Source organism: Vicia villosa, linkage group LG3, assembly GCF_029867415.1.
Source record: "Vicia villosa cultivar HV-30 ecotype Madison, WI linkage group LG3, Vvil1.0, whole genome shotgun sequence".
In the NCBI taxonomy this organism is placed as follows: Eukaryota; Viridiplantae; Streptophyta; class Magnoliopsida; order Fabales; family Fabaceae; genus Vicia; species Vicia villosa.
In genome coordinates this window covers 49509592-49533159 of record NC_081182.1, presented here as the reverse complement: position 1 = coordinate 49533159, position 23568 = coordinate 49509592, and the positions used below count along the sequence as shown (strand labels likewise).

General features: G+C 31.8%; 1 protein-coding gene across 1 annotated transcript; it reads right to left on the bottom strand.

Annotated features, from left to right (window-relative positions):
* Positions 1-11572: 11572 nt before the first annotated feature.
* LOC131655674 (uncharacterized) lies at positions 11573-12833 on the bottom strand. The gene has a single exon (XM_058925508.1). The coding sequence runs from the start codon at positions 12757-12759 to the stop codon at positions 11761-11763; it is 999 nt and encodes a 332-aa protein (XP_058781491.1). The 5' UTR covers positions 12760-12833; the 3' UTR covers positions 11573-11760.
* Between the last annotated feature and the right edge of the window lie 10735 nt (positions 12834-23568).

The following is a 23568-nucleotide window of genomic DNA, read 5'->3' as shown; positions in this document are numbered from 1 at the left end:
ACCATCAAATACCGGCGGTCTAGTATAACCATTGTTACCGTTGTATTGCTCAGCAGAGCCAGATGTAGATGCAGGTGTAGGTGTAGACTTTTCACTTTCATCAACCATCTTTTACTGAAGCGTTTTTCTCTTCCTGAATCTTTTCTAAACACGGTTAAGTGCTTGCACCTTAGAACCGGCGCTCTGATGCCAATTGAAGGATAGAAAAACACTTAGAAAGGGGGGGTTTGAATAAGTGTAGCTTTAAAAAACTTGACAGATAAAAATAAATGCACATATATTTTTATCCTGGTTCGTTGTTAACTAAACTACTCCAGTCCACCCCCGCAGAGATGATTTACCTCAACTGAGGATTTAATCCACTAATCGCACGGATTACAATGGTTTTCCACTTAGTCAGCAACTAAGTCTTCCAGAGTCTTCTGATCACACACTGATCACTCCAGGAACAACTGCTTAGATACCCTCTAAGACTTTTCTAGAGTCTACTGATCCACACGATCACTCTAGTTACAACTGCTTAGTTCACTCCTAAGACTTTCCTAGAGTATTCTGATCCACACGATCACTCTAGTTACAACTGCTTAGTTCACTCCTAAGACTTTCCTAGAGTATTCTGATCCACACGATCACTCTAGTTCCTTACAACTTAATGTAATCAATTCTAAGAGTTTACAAATGCTTCTTAAAAGCGATAATCACAAACTGTGATATTTCTCTTAACGTTTAAGCTTAATCTCACTAATATATTACAAAAGCAATGTAGTGAGCTTTGATGAAGATGAAGATTCTGAGTTTTGATTTGAACAGAGTTTCAGCAAGTTGATATGAGTTGTTTTCGTTCAGAGTCGTTAAAATCATTAACCTTGCTTCTCATCAGAACTTCATATTTATAGGCGTTGGAGAAGATGACCGTTGAGTGCATTTAATGCTTTGCGTGTTCCGTACAGCATCGCATTTAATGTTATACGCTTTTGTCAACTACCTCGAGCCTTGTTCACGCTGTGTCTACTGACGTAGCCTAGAATAGCTTTTAACGTTCCTTTTGTCAGTCAGCGTAGCTTGCCACTTGTACTTCCTTCTGATCTGATGTTTGTGAATACAACGTTTGAATATCATCAGAGTCAAACAGCTTGGTGCATAGCATCTTCTGATCTTCTGACCTTGAAGTGCTTCTGAGCGTGATACCATCAGAACTTCAGTGCTTCTGTTCTCTTGTTCTTCTGATGCTTCCATAGACCCATGTTCTGATTCTGCTTCGACCATCTTCTGATGTCTTGCCAGACCATGTTCTGATGTTGCATGCTGAACCCTTTGAGACAAAGCTTCTGAGCGCTGAATTATGCGTACTCTTTATATATTTCCTGAAAAGGAAATTGCATTGGATTAGAGTACCATATTATCTTAAGCAAAATTCATATTATTGTTATCATCAAAACTAAGATAATTGATCAGAACAAATCTTGTTCTAACAGTCATCGTCAGTTTCCTCAACTTCAGCATCTTCTGCTTCTTCTTCGACTTCATCTGGGATATGCAATTCAGCATCAACATGCTCCACCTCAACAGGAATCTCTACCTGTTCCAGCTCTTCGTCAGATGTTTCTGTACTTCGACCAACATCATCAGTTTTCTTAAAAGCCATTTCAGCTTCATTGAAAACTACATCTCGACTGGTGATACACCTCCTGTGACCTGGCTCTAGGCACCATAGCCTATAAGCTTTGACTCCTTCAGGGTATCCCATGAACATGCATTTCAGAGCTCTAGGTTCGACCTTGTCTTGCCTAATGTGAGCATAGGCTATGCAGCCAAATACTCTCAGTTTGTCGAGATCTGGTGGATGTCCCGACCAAACTTCTTCAGGTGTCTTCATATCTAACGCTGTCGAAGGACATCTGTTTATCAGATATGTTGCTGTCGAAACAGCCTCAGCCCAGAACACCTTCTTTAACCCCGCACTAGTCAACATGCATCTGACTCTCTCCAAAATAGTTCGATTAAATCTTTCAGCCAAACCATTTTGCTGTGGAGTACCTGCAGTAGTTCTATGCCTTGCAATACCAGAGGCAGCAAAAAAACTGTCGAATGCCTCATTGCAAAATTCAAGGCCATTGTCGGTTCTCAACCTCTTGACCTTTCTGCCAGTCTGATTTTCAACCAGAGTCTTCCAACTTTTGAAATTCTCAAAAGTTTCATCCTTAGTCTTCTGGATGAATACCCATAATTTTCTGGAATAATCATCTACTATGGATAGAAAATACCTTGCTCCTGAATGTGATGGACACCTTGCAGGCCCCCAAAGATCAGCATGGATGTAATCAAGGGATCCATGTGTTCTTTGTTTGCCTTTGTTGAACTTCACTCTGCAAGATTTTCCAAGTACACAGGGTTCACAAAACTTCAGCTTTTCGATTTTGTCTCCACCAAGCAGATTTTGTTTCCCTAATTCGACCAGACCCCTTTCACTGACATGGCCCAATCTCATGTGCCAGATTTCTGTTTTCGACAAAGGTTTCGTGGATGCAACATTTGTCGAACCACTTACAACTTCAGCCTCAAGGGTATACAAGCCTTGTTTCTTCACGCCTCTCAAGACTTCCTTCGAACCCTTCATGACTCTTAGGATACTTTTCTCTCCTTGGAAAACATATCCTTTCTTGTCGAATTCACCAAGAGAAAGCAAATTTCTCTTCAAATCAGGAACATACCTGACTTCAGTCAACAACTTTATTGACTCATCATGGAGCTTGAATCTCACAGATCCAACACCTGCAATCTTGCAAGCCTTGTTGTTTCCCAGTAATACTGATCCACCATCTTGATCACATAATTCCTCGAACAAGTCTTTGTTTGGAGTCATGTGCCAAGTGCAACCTGAATCCATAATCCACTCCTTCTTAGAGTCACTGCTTGAAACCACAAGAACATCAGATGATTCGAAATCATCTTGAACAATGGCAGCGTTGCCATTATCCTTACCTCCATGATATTTCAAGCGTTCAGGGCACACCTTTCTTGTGTGACCCTCCTTCTTACAATGGTAGCATCGAATGCCAGATGCTTCGCCACTGTAAGTCTTCGACTGGCTTTTGCCTTTCTTCTTGTCGAACTTACCATCCTTTCGTAAGAGTTTTCCTTTAACGGCCAAACCTTCGCCAACAGTCGAAGGTTTATGCTCCTTTCGTTCATTCAAGTCCTTAGAGTACAAGGCTGATTGAACTTCTTCAAACGTCAGGGACTCCCTTCCATACAAGAGAGTTTCTTTGAAGTGAGCATGTGATCGAGGCAAAGAACACAATAGTAACAACGCTTGATCTTCATCATCGATCTTCACATCAATATTTTCAAGATCAAGAATCAGCTTGTTGAACATATCCAACTGCTCAGCCAATACTTTGTCTTCAATCATCTTGAATGAATACAAAGCTTGCTTCAGGTAGAGTCGATTTACCAGCGATTTGGTCATATACAAACTTTCAAGTTTCACCCATAACCCTGATGCCGTCGTCTCCTTTGATACCTGCCAGAGAACCTTATCACCAAGGCTCAACAAAATTGCGCTGTGTGCTTTCTCGATCATATTCTTCTTCTCCGCTGCCGTTAATTCTGCATTCATGGCTGCCTCTCCCTTCAACGCTTCCAAACAACCCTGCTGAACCAGTAGAGCTTTCATCTTCAAGCGCCACAGACCGAAATCATTCACTCCGGTGAACTTTTCAATCTCATACTTTGTTGAAGGCATCTTCTCCACGCTCACCGCACCAATTTGTTGTGAATTCAATGCCAAAAACAAAGTATAAACCAAGGAAGAATAAAGGACAAGGAAGAAGAGGAACACAATAATTGGTTATAACTGCTATTCTTTTACTTTCTCTTAGAACAAGATTACAAGTTTACAAGAATAACAATTATAACCAATTATTGTGTTCCTCTTCTTCCTTGTCCTTTATTCTTCTTTGGTTTATACTTTGTTCTTGGCATTGAATTCACAACAGTTACAGTTCGGTTTTCTACCCCCTTCTTTCACTGTTCACTTCACAAGTCTTTCCACTGAGAACAGAGAACGTAACGATCTTGATCCTTATTTGCGGCGTGTTTCCGGAGCGACCAACGAGCAACCAAGGTTTAACGGTCACGTGCTCGACTCAATTAAGGGCTACTTCTCCATCCAATTTCCCTTTCTTCACCGAAAACCTAACTGTATTGTAACTCCACGTTTCTTCTCGATTGCTGCGGTATCTAGGTTTTCTCGAATTTCATGGCTTCCCCCTGCTCGTTTCGACGATGTAAGTGATGTTATTATCTCACACCATGGCCTTCTAGGATTCTGTTTGATCTTAATTTCGGTTATGTGAAATGTAGGATTTCGATTTCGGAGATGAAATTGTTGTAAGACAATCAGGTTTTTGATTTTGTTACTGAAATGGTGGTTTGTTGGATTTGTTGGTTTATTTGTTAATTCTATTTGATTGGTTTGTTGTTTTGAAAATATAAGAGACCATCGCCGGATTTTTATTAAGAACTTGGTTTATTGGAGTTGATAGATCAACTCTCATCACCATGATTCAAGCATTGGCAATGTGAATCTGTATAGTGTACATACAAGGTTGATTTGTTTCTCACCATTCACAATTTCTATATATTTTGTTTAGCTCTAATTAAGGTTAATCTGTATAGAGAGAGTGACATTGGTGTTGTGTTATGTATAATATTTATGGTGTAAAAAATTGTTTCCGAAAGTTTTTCTACTCAAGCTGGAAGAATATATGCTGTGTTTTGGAAATTAACAGGTACTATTTGAGTGGCTCAGTTTCTCAAAGGTTTTTATTTAAACAATACATAAGTGAAACACTTAAAAGTAGAAATATAAAATTTGATAAATATATTGCACTGGGAATGTGAAAGAAAACACAAATGTGTTACATAGTTTCAATATTGGTAAAGAGAAGATTGTAATAAAAAATGGATAGTGTTTGTTTTAGAAGCACTCTTTTAGAATTTTAAATAAAGAATTTTTTAAAAAAATTAAGCATTTCAATTTCCATTGTACTCAAATAAAGAATTTTTTTTGAAAAATTAAATATTTCAATTTTCTTGCATTTAAATACGCATTTTTTTTAAAAATTACATTTTTAAGTTTTTGAAATAGACTCTCAAGTCAAAACATTGCATTTTTTTAAAAAAAATTACATTTTTAAGCTTTTGAAATAATCTATTAAAATAGACTCTCAAGTCAAAACATTACATAGACACTCCACTCCATAACACTTCATGGTGAAAATTTTCTCCACATCTACATGCAAATTTTTAACAACGATCAAAATAAAATTTACACACAAACTACTCTTAATTAAAATAAAATTTACACATATAAATTACTCTTAATTTGATAAAATTGGCCTGCCATGTGTTTACGTAGTTTTTGGTCATGAGAAAGTCAATCAAACCAAAACAACAAGTAAATTTAATGAATGTGACTATGAAAATACATAAATGTTCGGGAAATTCTTTATACATCTGTCCTAAAAATTCTAAAATATTCGAAGATACATATCTGAAAGTAATTTAATGTATGAGAAATGTGTTTCGGATATGCATCTTCGAAATTCTAGAAGCTTCAACCTAAATCACCTAAAAATACAATATAATAATAAAATGTTCAATCTCACGGGTCACTATCACCATAATATATTTTTTATTTTAATGAAAATTTTTTCTTTATTTGAGAAGTAAATCTTTTCTTTATTTGAGAAGTAAATTTTTTATTTTCAAATGTCAAAATTTTCTTTTTCTTTTTATTCATCTCACGGATCTATTTTTCTCTTCTTTTTGTTTAATTATTTAATACAATTTAATTTATATGATCATGGTCATTTTATAATTAGATGATTTATTTTAAATTTATATGTATATCTAAATATATTTTATAGTGTATCAAATAAATAATTTTAAATTTTACCGACTCCTGTAAATTTTATCACTAAAACTCATTATTTTAACGGGTCACTATCACCACAATACCTTAATGATATTTTTATTTATTTTAACGGATCAAATATTTGTAAATATTTATAGTTATTAGTGATATTTATAAATATTTATAATTATTAGGCATATTGGATTTATCATGTTGGTGATTTGCTATATATTTATTACTAAATATTTGTTGTTATTAGTAATTTTATAATAATTATAATTATTTATCAGTAACAACTAAATCTTATCAATGATCTAAGATAAGAATGGACTTACCTGTGCGGACGCACGGGTCTTTTACTAGTAAATTATGAGGCCACAACAAAATGGGATGATGGAAAGAAAATATCGAACATACTTTAAATAGGGTTAAATATGTCAGGGGTTCTTATAAATATGCGACCCTGTATTTTTAGTCTCTATAAAAAATTTCTTCGAATTATGGTCCCGTAAAATTTGACGTCACCATATATGGTCCTTGCTGTTAGTTTCCACTAACGGAGGATGACGTGGCTTGCCAAGTGTATTTTATTTATGTGACTCGTAGGCCAACTTTTATAATAATGTTATTTGTTTTATATTTAAGTGAAATTACACAACCCTAAAACCATATCCTCATCCTTGTCTGCGCCCAAATCGGGTTGTTTCACAATCTTCTTCACAGTTGTTCTTCTTCATCATTCTTCATCGTGCTCAACAATTACACAAGGTATGTCATCTTTTTTAATTAGAAGCAAATCGATTTCAGTTCAGTTAACAAGTGTTAGAAATCGTAGATGGAGAATGTGTGCCTACAATCTTCGTATGATTTTGTATCATTGCAAGAACAGTCGTAATCAAGGGAGACTATTCTAGAGATGTTTCTTTTGGCAAAGCGAGGAAACGTGCAATCTATTCGAATGGAATTATACTATGGGACCATGGCAAGATGCAATCGAGACTTTAGATGAAGAATGGAGAAATGATTCGACCAAGACGAGGGATATGCAACCTGTTGAAACATTGAAGGAGTTGTATGAGTCAGCAATGAAGAAGAATGTGGAATTCCAGATCCAGCTAAAGTCGGATGGATTTTCTGGAAAGATGAAGACAGTTTGCCTATTTTTTTCTTTCATGGTCAATCTGTACTTGTTAGTGAAATGTAAAAGATGAAGGTTTATGGTATAATTGGTGTGTTTTGTTAGTGTTTACAATAACCTGTAATTTATAAATAATGATAAGTAACTTGAAGCTATTACCTTCTGCTGATAGGATATGAAACACCATCTACCATCTCCAATATATCAATAAGCAACTTCATAAACCAGCTCCATGAGTCTTTTGTTTCACTCTCAACTACACCAAAAATAATTGGTAGATATTGGTCATTTGGATCTCTGCCCACTGCAATAAGTAAAATACTACCATATTTGTGTTTCAAGTGGCATCCATCTAATCCAATAAATGACCTATATGCCTTTGTCAATGATTTCTTGGTCCCATCAAAGAAAATGTAACACCTCTCAAATCTAGATTTCAAACCTGGAGCTAGGGTAGTAGTGTTGACTTTGAAAGTATTACTTACTGAGGCCCTTCTTAACTTAGCACCATAAAACCACAACAAACTGAATTGTTTACTTGAATCCCCTTAAACTATTTGTCTTGCAATTTTCCTTGCCCTGAATGCCCTGCACCCTGGGATTTCAGTTGAATACCTAAGTCTTACATCTGTCACTACCTCATTTAGTTTCATCTTTGTATTGTTCTTCAGACCTTCTACAATGACCTTAGTAACCCACTCTACCTTAGCACTTTTGTTAAAGAATTTTCTTCCACACATGTGTTTTGCATACAGTGTTTTTATCCTAAAAGTTATGGATGTTAACACTCTACTACACAAGACAGTATAATTACATTTCTTCTTATCCTTGCATACCACCCTACATATATTGGAATCATTTTTCTCAAACTTCAAATCCCTCTCATTTATCATATTATGCTTAAGTATGACATCCTTAAATTTTTTCAAGGAACGAAACTCCATTCCTACTTTGAAAATATAATCCTTACTCAATTTATCTTCCTCATTGAACCTTATTACACAAGGCCTTTCATCACAACTGTCATCTTCAGTCCTATTGTCCAACTCATCTGTCATATATTCTTCTTCAATGACATGTTGCTTCCCCATTTCTTCTGTGATAAACATTTGCTTAACTGATTCAGTTGAGGCACAAGGAGCTGGTTAATTTATATGTTCAGCAACAACACCATCAACCATATCATCCATTTCTTCATCTAAACCCTTCATCCTCTCCTCCTCACTATCATCAAAATGCACATCCCTAACTGAATCACCACTTGATTCATCATCACTAGCATCATCTGGTTTATCCTTCCCCTTCTCCCTAACCCTATCCATAAAGGTATTACCTCATGTCTCAGGTTTTGGCCCACAATAAATTTCAACATCACACTTATGCTAAACAACAAACATTCTTAACTCAGTAGCATCTCCGTCATCGCTAAATGACTTTAAATTTTCTCCAAAAGTTCTTTTTTCATGTTTCCACCACATCTTAACAGTATTAGCATCAAACTAAGGTTCAATGGATTTCACTAAGTCACGGGCTTCAAAAAAGGACCATTAATCTACGTCTTGACTATTAAAACCAATTACATCCCCACCACCGTATCTAATGTTTGGGGTTTTTTTTTACAAAACAACCTTATGTATAAAACACCAATTTAAATGTAATTATTTCCTGTACATAATGTTACCAATTTAAGATTCAATTTTAACTCACGTACATATTAGGGTAAAAATTTAGGTATTCAGTACAAACAGTTTTGTTACCTATTACGGAACAAGATGTAAAATATGTATTCCTAACAATACGAACACTCAGATTCCACTATTTATTAACCCTAACATTACTAAATTGGGACAAAAGGAGTTTACTTGGGACCACAAAAGGACGAAGACACCAAGTGAAATGAGGGACCACACAGAGACAGGAAAACGATGGCCACGATAGCTGGGACCACCAATGAAGATGAGTGACCACGCGTTGCTAGGGTTTTTCTTTAGGGAAAGAAGAAAGCTTGCAGAATAACGTTTGATAATGAGAGGAATGAATTGACTTTATCACTTATGTTATCTTAATCCAAGCTGGAAATTTCATTTTTTTTATTATTCCATGTCACACACGCCACATCATCCTCCGTTAGTGGAAACTAACAACAAGGACCATATATGGTTACGTCAAATTTTACAGCGACTGTAATTCGAAGAAAAATTTTATAGGGACTAAAAATGCAGGGTTGCATATTTATAGGGACTAAAATCATATTTAACCCTTTTAAATATAGCAAGAGTTGTCATTTTTCAAACTAACACTCCCAAAAAATTTTGGTCGTATGTTGTCAACCATGTAGTTTTTATTATGAACAGAATTTTTAATCCTGTTTTAGAAAAAAATCAACTCATTACCTTTTTTCTAATGAAGAATCTAATTTGAATATTTTAAAATTTTTTTAAATTTTAGCATATGCATCAAAATCAATACTTCATTCTCATAGAAACAAACTTAATCAATACCTTTTGTGTCTTCTCAAAGTTTTCAGCTACTTTTATAGAGGAACATAAAAGAGTCATTGGAGAGGACTTCATGCACAATGAATCTTTGAGAGAATCATTATCAGAGACGTTGGAAAGCTTCCAGATATGGTTAATATCGTTTAGAGGCCATTTGAATATTTGTTGCTATAAGAGGAATTATCAGTCGCATTGCTACTGTCTTCTGCAGATTTCTGCTAAGTCTTCACATGATCAGAAGAGGACAATCAGAAGAAGACAAAATGTCTTCAAAGTTTAATAGTGACCTATTAGAGTTTCTTGATCCTTGAGCTTTGACTGGCTTTAGATTCCGAGTCTTCAGAAGATGAAACTCAACTTCTGATCCTTTAGACTCTGACTCTTCAGAGGTTGACTTCTTCAGAGTTTGGATCTTCGGAGGTTGACTTTCTTCAAACTTTGTTCTTTAAAAGTTGACCACTACAGAAGCTGATTCTTTAGAGTTTGATCTTAAGGCTTCTCTTTGAATGTTCAATGCAAAGTCAGAACTGACTTTGAATATGAATTTTGATCTATGTTCCTGCACACTTTAACAAATATTAGAATACCCAATTGTTCCTTAAATACTTTGTTATCATCAAAATCTAAGGGATATGGTACAAACCAATTTTGTTTCAACAAATATGAAAACCATTCTTTACATAAACTTTAAAATCACGAATCTAGAAATCCTGAAATACTTTCTTGACCTTAAAGTGGCCCATTTAAAGGAAGGAATTGTTATCTAACAAAGAAAATATCACATAGATTGTTAAATGATATATGTTTACTTGCATCAAAACCTGCTTCTACACTCTTAATTCCTTGAACAAAGATACAACGAGATGGAAGCAAACCCTTTGAAGGTGTCACCTCATCTAGAAGACTCATTGGTAGATTGTTGTATCTAAATTACTAAAGGCAAAACATAACACTTGCAACACAATAATTGAGTAAATTCCTCCAAAATCATGTTCAATTGCACTATCACATAGCTTGTAGAGTCATAAGATGTTTGAAGCAATATCTTGGCAGAGGGTTGTTGTTACCTAGATTTTATAATATGCAAATTCTATGATACTCTGATGCAAATTTAGTCGATGCATTGATTCTAGAAAATCTACGTCAGGGTATTGTTTCTTCATTAGTTTATCTTTTGTGTCTTGAAAAGCTAAGAAACAACAAACAATCTATAGGTTCTCTTCTAAAGCAGAATATATAGCACTTGGATTAGCTACATGTGAATTGGGTTGACTCCTCTACAGTCTAAGAGATATGTACATCACATGCTAGAAGCCAACAATTTTGTATTGTGCCAATCAAAGTGCGCTGCACATAGAATCAAATCATGTATTTAATGAAAGAATAAAAATTCTTTGAGATTGATTGTCACCTAGTGAGAGAGAAAGTTTCAACAAGGCATGTTGAAGTTGCTACCCATATCTTCCCAAAAAAAAAACAGTTGGCTGATTTTCTTACAAAATCTTTGACTAAATTCAATAGTTTCATTTCCAAATTTGGCATGTTAGATATATACCATGCTAAAGTTGGATGGAGGATGTTGAAAGAGTAAAGATGTGTTCAATGCTAACTTTCCCTTTTTTTATTAATAACTAAGTTCAAAAAGTAGTTAGGAAGTTATTATTTTGGAAAACTAATTAGTTAGTTTTATAGTTAGTTAAGGTTTGTTGTAAGGATTTTCTATCTGTTTATATATGATTAATGCATGTGTCATTTCAAGTCAAGTTCAATAATACAAATGGTTGCTTCAATTTTATTCTCTCTTTCGCTTTTTTTATTTATTTATATAAACTCAATGTTCTAATGTAATAATTATTGAAAATATACTTTTTAGTTCTTTATCATCTAATGGTCATTTATTTATTTTTTAAAAACTTTTTTAAACCATTTATTTTTTCAAATAGACAAACGTTAGTCCTTTTTCCAGAATATGTTATGCTAAATATGAAGAAGAAAAAAATGCTGACTTAGCAACCCTTGAACAAATAATTGTCTATTTCAACCAAATCATCAACTTGAAAAATAGGGATATGATGATTAGCCCTTTTATTGGACAAATTTTGCCACGTAGATACCATGGGAAAATTAATTAACATCAATTACAAACAAAAAATGCAAATATATTACACATGGCTACAAATAATCCTTGTATCCTTCTACCTGCATCACACATGATAATTCTCCATCTGAACATCTTTATCCTTCAAAGGCTCATACTCTCCATGATAAACTTCAAGATGCTCCGACAAAGCAGACTTATCAATACTCTGATGATGATAAGACTTACAAACAAAATAAAGCACCGTTTGTATAACAAGTCCAAACAAAAACAAATTTGGCAACAAAACCACACATAGTATACCAGACACTGTTCTCCCAACCAAACTCAACCACCAACCTCCCACAACAACCTTTGTAAACAAAAACTGTATCCCAAATATTGAAACACTTAGCACCAAAAATATAACTATTGACAAACCCATTTTCCCTTTTATCAATTCATTGCTCTTCATCATAGCTTCAACTCCATAACAGTCTTCTAAAATAGTCACAACACTAGCTAGTTGCCACACTATTGTAAGATATAGAGCCCCAACAAAGTATAAGATTCCTATAATTAGTAGTATCACAACACCACCACTGTTATATCCAACCAAAAGTGCCCAAATAATGAAAACTAGTATTGCCATAATATTGTAAACAAAAAAAGCTACAAAAGTGCATATGAAAGTGACCATGAGTCTCTTCCAAACCCTTGGAACAACACTCATGACAGTTTTGAAACTCACATCTCTTGCTGTGTAAATGGATGCTATGGTGTAGACTACTGCAGAGGTTGATAAGAGAGAGAAGATTAGAAGACAAGTGAAGTAAAAGAGTTTGAAGAGTAGGAAAGTGGTCCATTCTGAAGAGATTATGTCGGAAAGTTTTTGGTATTGTGGTGTGCCTTGTGGTGTGTCGATTATTTCTTGTGTGTTGATGATGATTTTCTTGAAGAGGATGTTGGATACATCTATATGGATAAGGAAGATGAAGGAGAGAGGGAGGATGAGAGTTAAGGCAATTTGGCTGATAATTTTGCTGCATGAAACTATGATCTTGTTAGATTCTTTGTAGATTCCAATGAGTCCTAGAAATTGCATCTCTTCTTGTTCTCTGTCCATGGCTATTTTTTTCTTCTTTCAATTACTACTTTTGGTTTGGTTTTAGAATGATGTGTCAAATGTTTGTGATGGTATATAATGTAAACATATTTGACTCGGTCTGTTTTATATCTTATGCTCCAAACTACCCCTATACGTGTAGAATGAATACGGAATTTGAAAGTTATGGTCAACGGTTACCTTATTTTGATTGGTTGAAGAAGGATTAAATATTGGTATTTGATTCGAATGAAGACAAGTCAAACAAAGGACTAAATCAAGGGAAGGACAATGATTCCAAACATTGATAAGGAAAGAGTATGCTGCATGCTGGGGTAGACTGCCTGCCAGGTTGAATAAAAATCAACAGTCTAGAATTTTTTTTAAGACAGGTCTCTAGTTTATGGACAAGTGATTACTTGCTAATGGAAAGAGGTTCATAAGTTTATATTTTTTTTAGAAAGAACTAATTTACAACAAAGAAGGTAGAAAGAACTGCAATCTGACACTTTTGGTTTGACACTTTTGTCCTATCATTCTAGAACGATACTCTCGACTCTTGTGGTTGAAGACCGAGAGTAGTAAAAGTGTCCCTTTTAAGTTTATATATTTTTTTTCTTGTTTAGTAGAAATATTATACTTAGGATCTTGTGTTGGTGTATTTATTTTGTTCACCATGAACTAAACTCTTTGTCTTAATTGTGAAATTTAATGAAAAAGTAATATTTTGTGGTATGAATTGATTTTTGTGACTTATTCGGTCGTATGAAATAATGTTATATATATTTTTCTTTGACTAATCATCTTAGAAATAGATAATAATTTATTAGTATTAAGAAATTCTCTAGTACTTAGTCATCATGACAATCATGGATAAAAAGTGAATGTATGAATAGTTTACCATTTAATTATTTTAAGGATAAAAGAACTAAAAGTGTGTTTGGATGAAGCATTTTAATGAGGTAATGTAATGTTTTGAGGGAATTCAAAATGATTTGCACAAAATTAATTGTTTGGATACAAAAATGAAGAATGGTTAAAATGATGGAAATTTATAGAGTATTTTATCTAAGTTAAATTTAATCATTTTGAAATGACAACAAAAACCAAAGAATTTGAAATTCCTACTTACTCCATAAAATATTTGTTATTATTATTTTTTCAAATTTTGCAAATTAGTCCTCATATTTTCCAAAATTACAAAATTGACCCTAAAATTTTTCTAAAAATTGCAAATTGGTCCTTAATAATTTTTAAATTTTACAATTTGGTCCTTCAAATTTTAAAAAATTACAATTTGGTCCCTACTTTTCAATTTTTTTAATTTAGTCCAAAAAATTTATATTTTATAAAAAAGGACCCCAAAAATTTAACAATGAATTACCTTAATACTCCATCCAAACAAAATAATTTAAAATTAATGAATTTCAATTGAATCATTTGAATTGATTTGAATTTTAAATTTTTTTAAAATTTTCAATTACCTCATCCAAACACACTCTAAGAATTTGAAATTCCTCTCATACTTCATAGAATGAATTTGTTACTATTGTTTCTTCAAATTTTACAAATTGGTCCTCATATTTTCTAAAATTACAATTTGACCCCAAAAATTTTCAAAAAATTAGAAATTGGTCCTTAATAACTTTTAAATGTTACAATTTAGTCCTTCAAATTTTTAAAAATTGCACATTGGTCCCTACTTTTAAATTTTTTATTTGGTCCAAAAATTAAATTTTATAAAAAATGACCCCAAAATTCTTACAATGAATTATCTTAATACTTCATCCAAACAAAATAATTTAAAAATGAATGGATTTCAATTGAATCATTGAAATTGCTTTGAATTTTAAATTCCTTTAAAATTTCCAATTACTTCATCCGAAAAATGCATGAATTGTCAAAGAAATGCATAAATTCTATTGTAAGATATAAAAATCGTTTCCATAGATATTCACTACAAGAAAACAGCTCATTAGCCAGGTGACTATGCCAGGTGCTAATCACCTCGCAAAAAAACGTACTTGCGGGGTGTTATTCACCTCGCAACACAGTTTTTTTTTTTAAAAAAATATTATAAGTTTTTCCATTTCGCAACAGTTAGAGGGAAATTTAAATTTTTTCAAAAGAATGTTGTGAAGTGATAAACACCCCGCAACTGTTTTTAAAAAATTTCGGGGGAAATTTATTTGTGCAATTATTGATGCGTCAGTAGTGGCAGGAGAAATGTAATGTCATAAAGGGATAAAGAATTTGCGGGGTGAACCCCACGTCGCAACTTCCAACAAAATAATATTTGCAGGGTTAAAGCCATCTCGCAAGTTTTTTTTTTTGAAAAAGTGGGTGGAAAGCTTTAATTGCAGTCATTGATTGACAAAGGGGTAGGTGAACGTTATGTACAATTTCTGACATTAATGTTGCGGGGTGATTTGCACTTCACAAATCTCAACAGTCAGAAAAGTTGCGGGGTGATATTCACCTCACAAGTTTCCTTTATATATCACATGCGTCTTTCTCGTTTGTCCACCAGTAAACTTAAACAATTCTTCAAAACTTCTCAAACTCTTATTCTCTCAAACCCATTTTCTCTCATTCTCCAACCCTTTCTCAACTCCTCTATATCTCTCATTTCTCTCCATTTTAATACAAAATCAAGATCCAAATACTCAAAAAAATTGTTAGATTCGGATCTGCTTTCTATATTTCCATCAAATCCATTTACAAAGGTACACATATTTATAAATTGTTTGTTATTTTAGGAATTCTTTTAATTGTTTTGTATTATAGAAATAATTGGTCTGTATGTTTTATGAATATGTGTAGAAATATATGTTGAAATGGGTATAAAAATATGTTGTATGAATTTTGTATGTTGAAATTAATTACAAATATATGTTGAAATGGGAACAAATGTATGTTGAAATTATAGAAATATATGCTAAAATTTGTAAAAATAGAATATACTTTTTAATTTTAGTAAACTGAATTTTTATTTATTTTATAAAACAGAATATTTTATTATTATAAAAAAACAAAATATTATTATTATTTGTTAAAACAAAATATATTTTTTATTATATGTTAAATAATTAAATATTATATTTTAGGAAACAAAATATTATTACCCTCTATTATTAAGCTAAACATAAATATTGTATTACTAACATTTATTACTGTTTTTAATATATTTATGATAGTTATGATTTATTATATTTATGTTATTTTAAATATTAATAATTTAATATTTAGAATAATGTAAATATATTATTTTTTATTAGCTTATTTACTGTTTGACAGGTGATCTCCACCCCGCAAGTTTTAATCTTTTTCTGCTCTGCTCTGAACCACCCTGCACTCCTGCACTCTCTGCTCTGTCTTGCGTGTAATTCTAGTAAAGGACTTGTGGGGTGCTTTTCACCTGGCAAAATTGCAAAGTGAAAACCACCTTGCAAACTTGCGAAGTGCGTTTCCCTTTGCAAAAAGTTGCGACTAACGTTTTTGCAAGGTGTTTTGTCCACCCCGCAATTGTTACGTTACAGGATAATATTTGCATTTGCGGGGTGCTATTCACCTGAGAAATTGATGTTTTTTTTAGTGATTTACAATTGTATTTAGACATTGTAGGCTTATACCCCTAGGTAACATTTTGGTCTCATCGGTCATGATAGATCCTACCATATTCACATATTTAAAGAAATCATCAAATGAATCATTCTCAAACATGTTTTTAAACTCTTTTAAACATCCTCATTTCTCAGTTGTTATTCATTATTTTAAACAAGTAAAAAAAATCAATTATTATTATTATTATTATTATTATTATTATTATTATTATTATTATTATTATTATTATTATTATTATTATTATTATTATTATTATTCTCTCATGTTCTATTCATAATTTGTTGTTTTGAAAATTAACTTAAATTAATATAATATTTATCGAATCGATACTCTTATTTTTAAAATTTACTATCACATTGGTCGTGTATACTTGCACATAAAAAAATAGCACTTGATCCTACATGGAGGCTATTATTTAAGGAGAGCGAAGGAACGAAACGAGGGTTAAAAAATTTGTTTAAAGTAAAAAGATGGCAGAAAATATGCAGCAAAAGTGAAAGTTCGAAAATTCTCTATTTCATCCATATTTCACTATTAAAAATAATATATTTTTTAACAAAACTTTCATGTCAGCTATTAAAAATCGAGGTCAAATGGCGACATGAAAAACTGTTTATTGTTTGAGCTTCGATTCCCAATTCTTGGTAATTTTTTGTTTTATTTAGAACCAAAAAAGACGTGTTTATTTTTTATAGGTTTTACGTCAGATATGTTATGTCGGGTTTCTAGAAAACCGAGATAATAACTCTCTAAATTTTTTATTCTTTTAGAACAAAAAATGCGCTTTTATTTTTTATAGAATTTATGTCAGATATGTTCCCTCGTTTTTCAAGAAAACTGAGATGATAACTATCTAAATTTTTTATTCCTTAAGAGTTAAAGTAAATCTCATTTCACTTTTTGAGCCCTAGCGAACGAAAGAATACTATTATTCTCAAGCGAACAAAAGAATACCATTATTCTTCTATCAAGGAGGAAGAAAGCAACACTTTTCTTTCAGTCTCTCCTCACATTTTCGGTGTGTACAAGTTCTCCATTACTGTTGTTGTTTCCGTCGTTGATGTTGTTGTCGTGGTCATTATTGTTGTTATTATTATGGTTTTTGAGACTTAGGGTGTAATGTAGTGTTGTTTTATAGTTATTTATAGTTGTTTTTGTTTGTTGTTATTGTTGTTTCATTAAGATGGATTGAATGTTCATTTTTGTTGGTTGTGTATTATTTTTATTTTATTTTCAGAAGCTTTATGTGATTTTGGATAATAGTTGGATGAAAGCCAACAGATTAAATAAAGAGTATGAGAATAGAGTGAAACAATTTCTTGATTTCGCAGAAAAAACCTTCCTAGCAGTAAGGCGATTTTTTGGTGTCCATGTAAAATTTGCCGAAATATTCAAAAACTTCCAAAGAAAGATATATTGAATCATTTAGGTTATGATGAAATTATTCAAAATTACACGAAATGGGTGTTATGGCATGGTAAAGTAACAAAAAAAAAGACCTCTGTAACATATAGTTGAAGATGATGAATTTATGAATGATAATTTAGAAGACATGATCTGTGATATTGGAGTATATATTTTCAAGAAAGCTAATGTGGTAGATACTTTGAAAAGAGAAATGGAATAGTAGTTTTACAAGATTGCCAATTGTGTTAAGACTATGTAATCCTAAGACAAGAGGTGGGTGGAGGGATAGAAGTTTCATTGAATTTCTTGAATTGTTAAAAGAAATGCTTCTAGAAGGTAACACACTGTCAAACCGTAGTTATGAGGCCAATAAAATATTATGTCCAATGGATTTGGACTATTTCAAAATACAAGCATGCTGTAATGATTGCATATTATATATGAAAGAGTATGAAAACTTGAGGGAGTGCTCGAGGTGTCACGCTACAAGCAGAAGGACAGTGGTGTTGAAGACCATGATGGTGTAACTAGAAAACATGTTTCTTTCAAGGTGACGTGGTACCTACTGATAATTCAAAGGTTCAAGAAATTGTTTGCTAATGTTAAGGACGCAAAGAATACTAGATGTCATGCAAATGAAAGAATGTGTGATGGAAAAATTCACCATGTAACTGATTAATTGCAATGGAAGAAAATTGATTCCTTGTTTTTCAGATTTTGCCCTTGAATCGAGGAACCTTAGGCTTGGAATTACCACCGAAAGAATGAACTCTTTCGGTAATTTGAGTACTAACCATACGTCATGGCCTGTTCTTCTCATAATTTACAATATATCTCCATGGTTGTGCATGAAGTGTAAATATATGATATTATCAATGATGATTTTGGGTCCAAGATAACAAGGAAACGACATAGATGTTTATTTAGCTTTATTGATTAAAGATTTAAGACTTTTGTGGGAGAATGACATTGATGTTAATGATGCGTATACAGGTGATAACTTTAAGTTGTGTGTCATGTTGTTTTGCACAATCAATGACTTTCTCACATACGGTAATTTGTGCGAGTACAGCGTCAAGGGATATAAAGTGTGTCCTACATGTGAATTTGATACATACCACCACCAATTACAAAATGGAAAAAAAGACAGTTTATTTTGGGCATCGAAAAATTTCTAAGAACTAATTATCCTTACTGAAGATTGCGGAAGGCTTTTAATGAAGAGCAAGCATTTGATATAGCTCCAAAGCCCTTAACAGGAAGGAAATTTTTAAAAGACAACAACACATTAATGTTGTCTCTAGGAAGAAACAAAAAAAGCTCGTGGAGAAAAATATTTTGAAAAAGAGATTAGTATTCTTTTATCTTCCATATTGGTCTAGTCTTGATGTAAGACATTGTCTTGATGTGATGCATGTGGAGAAAAATGTATGTGATAGTTTGATTGGAATATTTTTCAACATTAAAGCCAAGACAAAAGATACTAAAAAATCCCGTAAAAATATGGTTGTGATGGGTATACGACAAGTGTTAGCCCCAAAAGAAATAGGAAATTGAACCTATTTCCCAGCATGTCACACTCTGTCTAAAAAAGAAAAACAAATTTTTTGTGATTGTTTGCAAGGTATCGAATTTGTCTAAGGGTATAATCAAATGTGAAGAAACTTGTGTCAATCAATGATCTCAAGTTAGTTGACTTAAAATCTCATGATTGTCATGTAATGATGCAACAACTTCTATCAGTAACTATCCGTGGCATTTTAAGGGTAACTACAATCAAATTGTGCTTATTCTTCAATGATATATGTAGTAAAGTCATTTCCAGACGACTTGGAACATGAGATTGCAATTATCTTGTGTCAATTAGAGATGTTTTTTCCTCTATCATTCTTTGATATTATGGTTCACTAGTTAGATTTTCATCTAGTAAGGAAGATTAGAGTTTATGGTCCAGTTTATTTTCGGTGGATGTATTCGGTATAGCAATACATGAAGATCTTTACGGTGGATGAAACACAGATTTTGATACCTATAACATAAATATACATTATTGAAGATCAAAATATAGTCAAAATTGTAATTTTTTCAAAAAGTTTTAATTCAAAAAAGACTTTTATGAGAAACTATTTGAAATATCTTCAAAATTAAGTGATTTTTTGAAATTTTAATATCCCAAAAATTTTTTAACATAAAGATGAAATATTGAAAATAAAATTTTATTAAAATAAAATTTTCATTTTAAATTTTTATAAAAAGTTTCTTAATAATTTTTTTTACAAAATATTATGGAATATTATAAAAAATATTTTTAGAAAATAAAACAAACGACCTCTTAGTGGAATTAGAATATTGTGTTACAGAAAAGGACTATGAGGCAAGGCAAGGAATTGATGTTTACTACTTTTTGTGATTCTAGAGAGATAATAATTGGAAGTAGACCATGATTAATCACTATCGGAAATAGATGGTCTTCAAATAATCTAATTTTATTTTTTAGTTGATTTAATTCTCATAATTTTAATTCATATCATAATCCTGAAATACATGTTAATGTTAATCACCCCTCCTATTACTCGACCTTAGTAAAATGATAATTTTTTTATTAGAAATTAGAACAATCTAAGAGGATATGAACATCTATTTTATATATGATGACAAATAGTTACACTTGTTGAAAAGAAATTATTTTGTAAGCTTACAATTATACTCATATTCCTACACGAAATTTTTTGGACCAAAATACTCTTATATAAATAATTTATATTTTAAATTTTTTTATTTTTTTCTCACATTTCAGAAAAGCTCTCGGAACACCTACAAATATATAAATCGGAGCATATTTTTAAATAATCTAGTTTACAAAAATACACACCGAAATATTTTTGAAAGTGTTCCGGTAAATAAATTCATACCGGAACACTTTTTAAAAGTGTTCCAGTTTTCAAAAATTAAAAAAAAAAAAAAAGTAGCAATTTCGACAAAAGACTAAAACGTAGCCAAAAGTAAAAGACAACATTTTAAAAGTGTTGCAGTAAACCATTTAACTAGTTCTTTAACCGAAGTACCGGTATGTTAATAATACACTCTACCGGAAAATTATTCAAAAGTGTTCCGATAATAATAATTTTTTCTAAATTAACTTCGGCAACAAATTAACACCGTGGCTTAAAATAAATAGACAACATTTTTAATCGTTACTGGTACTCATTATGCAATTTATTAAATCGGAACAATTTTAAAAAGTGTTTTGGTTTCTTAATAATACACTCTACCGGAACACTTTTAAAAAGTCTTTTCTAATTGAAATAACAATTTATATATGTTAATTAAGTAATATTTCTAATTAAAATGATTTTTAAATAGCTTAATAATTATAATTATTTTCTATGTAAAAAACAAGTCATGAAATTATAATTAATTTCATGGCACGCATAAGTTTCAGTTCGACCACTGTGTTTACTTCAGATTTTGACCTGGTAATTCATTTGTTATTTTGTTGCTTTATGTGGATGATATTCTCATAGCAAGCAACAATGTCGAAGATGTAATGAGGGTGAAGGCTGAACTCAATAAGGAGTTCGATATGAAGGATCTGGGAGCTGCTTCCAGGATTCTTGGAATTGACATTCGAAGAGATAGAAAGAAGTCAAAGTTATGCTTATCTCAAATGGCATATCTATGAAAGAACAATGAATCCTGGAAGTGAGAACACTTGGTGACGACTCAAGTGAGAACACTTGGTTATTATGAGAAATGAGAACAATGAATCACGACCATTAAATTTTGATTTGTTGATTTTAATGAGCTGGATTCGTTTCTCTTTTTATGTTGAAAAAGAAACCAATCCAGTCCATTAAAATCAACAAATCAAAATTTAATGGCCGGGATTCATTATTCTCATTTTTTATAATAACCAATTGTTCTCACTTGAGTCGTCATATATATATATATATATATATATATATATATATATATATATATATATATATATATATATATGTATATATATATATATATATATATATATATATATATATATATATATATATATATGCTTATCCATTTTATTAAATACATCACTATTAGATTTGTACGCGTTTTAATACAAGTGTTGGTTAATATCTTAACTCAACAATAACATCTTTAATTTTTTTATTAATGTGTTGTTAAAAAACTTAAAATCACATGATAAATTATAATTTGAGCATGAATTTTTATTAGAAATTTCAGTAAACGGGTATAGATATGAGTTTGGGTACTTAGGTACCTATAGGGCACGTGAACAGGCTCAAACGTTGGTTCCCAGCGGATATGGGCTCGAGTATGGAGATTTTTCAAACTACGGTATAAAAACGGGTACTATAATACCCTACTCATTCCCTGCCAATTGTTATCCATACTAGCACATGTCATTTGTTATGTCATTTTTTTTTAAAAAAAACTGTTTAAATCATTTTAATATATTTAATATAATAAGTTATAAATCATAATTAATATTATTAATAAATTAGATATGACATTAGACTACAACTATCCATCAACAACATAAATGTTTTTTCTATTATTTTCTGATACCTCAAATTCATAATGAGAATTTGAGAAGAACCTATTGAATCCTTGGGGATTTGCGCTTATGAGACAGAAAAATCCTTAAGGACAGTGTCACGCCTCAGATTTGTTTAACAATTTATTATATTGTAGGATTAATATTTGTGATTATGTAGAAACTTGACCAAGTTGCATTAGTGGCCAAATTCTACAACAATCTTCAAAAATTATGTTTATATCAAAAAAAAAGTAAATTGTTCATTTAAAAATTTTATATATACAAAAAATAAAGACATAAATTTATTATTTTTTAAAAAATAATAAAATTTGTTGATTAAATAAATATAACTTTTTTTATTACATTTTAAAAACAAATGCGCGTACCGTACTCATACCGTGCGAACGCACGGGTATTCCGCTAGTTTTATGAATAAGGAAGTATCAGTTTACTCTATAAAATTGCTTAGTAGTTGATTATTTTGTAGACAATTTTCTTGCAACTTTTTTCAATAAACAGAAATGTTGGTTCTAGAACAGGCCAAAATATTGAAATTGAAGGCGGTAGGGTGCGATGTTGTTAACTGGAAATTAAAGTGGCAGGTTGAGTACTTTGATCTTGAAAGGGGTAGATGAGGACTCCGAGTTATGTTAAAGGCTTTGCCACCTAAAAAGAAACAAAAGTTGCAGGTTTTTTAGTGCACATAATAAAGATATATATACTACTAGTAAGTTTTGCCCGGGTCCCTCGCAATAACCACAACAAAAAATCTATCAATCATCACCTCCATCTTCTCAACCAACCCAACTCAACGCCAAAATAAAATAATTATTAGATCTTTATTATTTTCATCATAATTATGTTTAAAATCATTGTCATCTATTATTGTGATATGTTGATAACATAATTTTCTAATTTGTGATAGACTTAAATTATATTTTTCTATTCATTAGTTTCTGCATGTCGAAAACATTCCCATATTAGTGGCCCTTGTGTCAATAAAGTATTAATCCATGGACCACGAAATTTCAATAAAGCCATTTTGAAGCCAAAAAAATAGCAATGTATGACAAGTCTATATTAGGCCCTCGTGTATTAAAGAGATATGTTTGGTATGGATCTTTAAAATAGAGTAGAATTATTAAATATGTTAAGCATAAAAAGATACTTTTATAATAGTAAAATTTATTGTTGGATTAGGTTGAGCCGTTGAGGTCCATGTTACATGTCCTTGTATAAGAGTACATATTGTG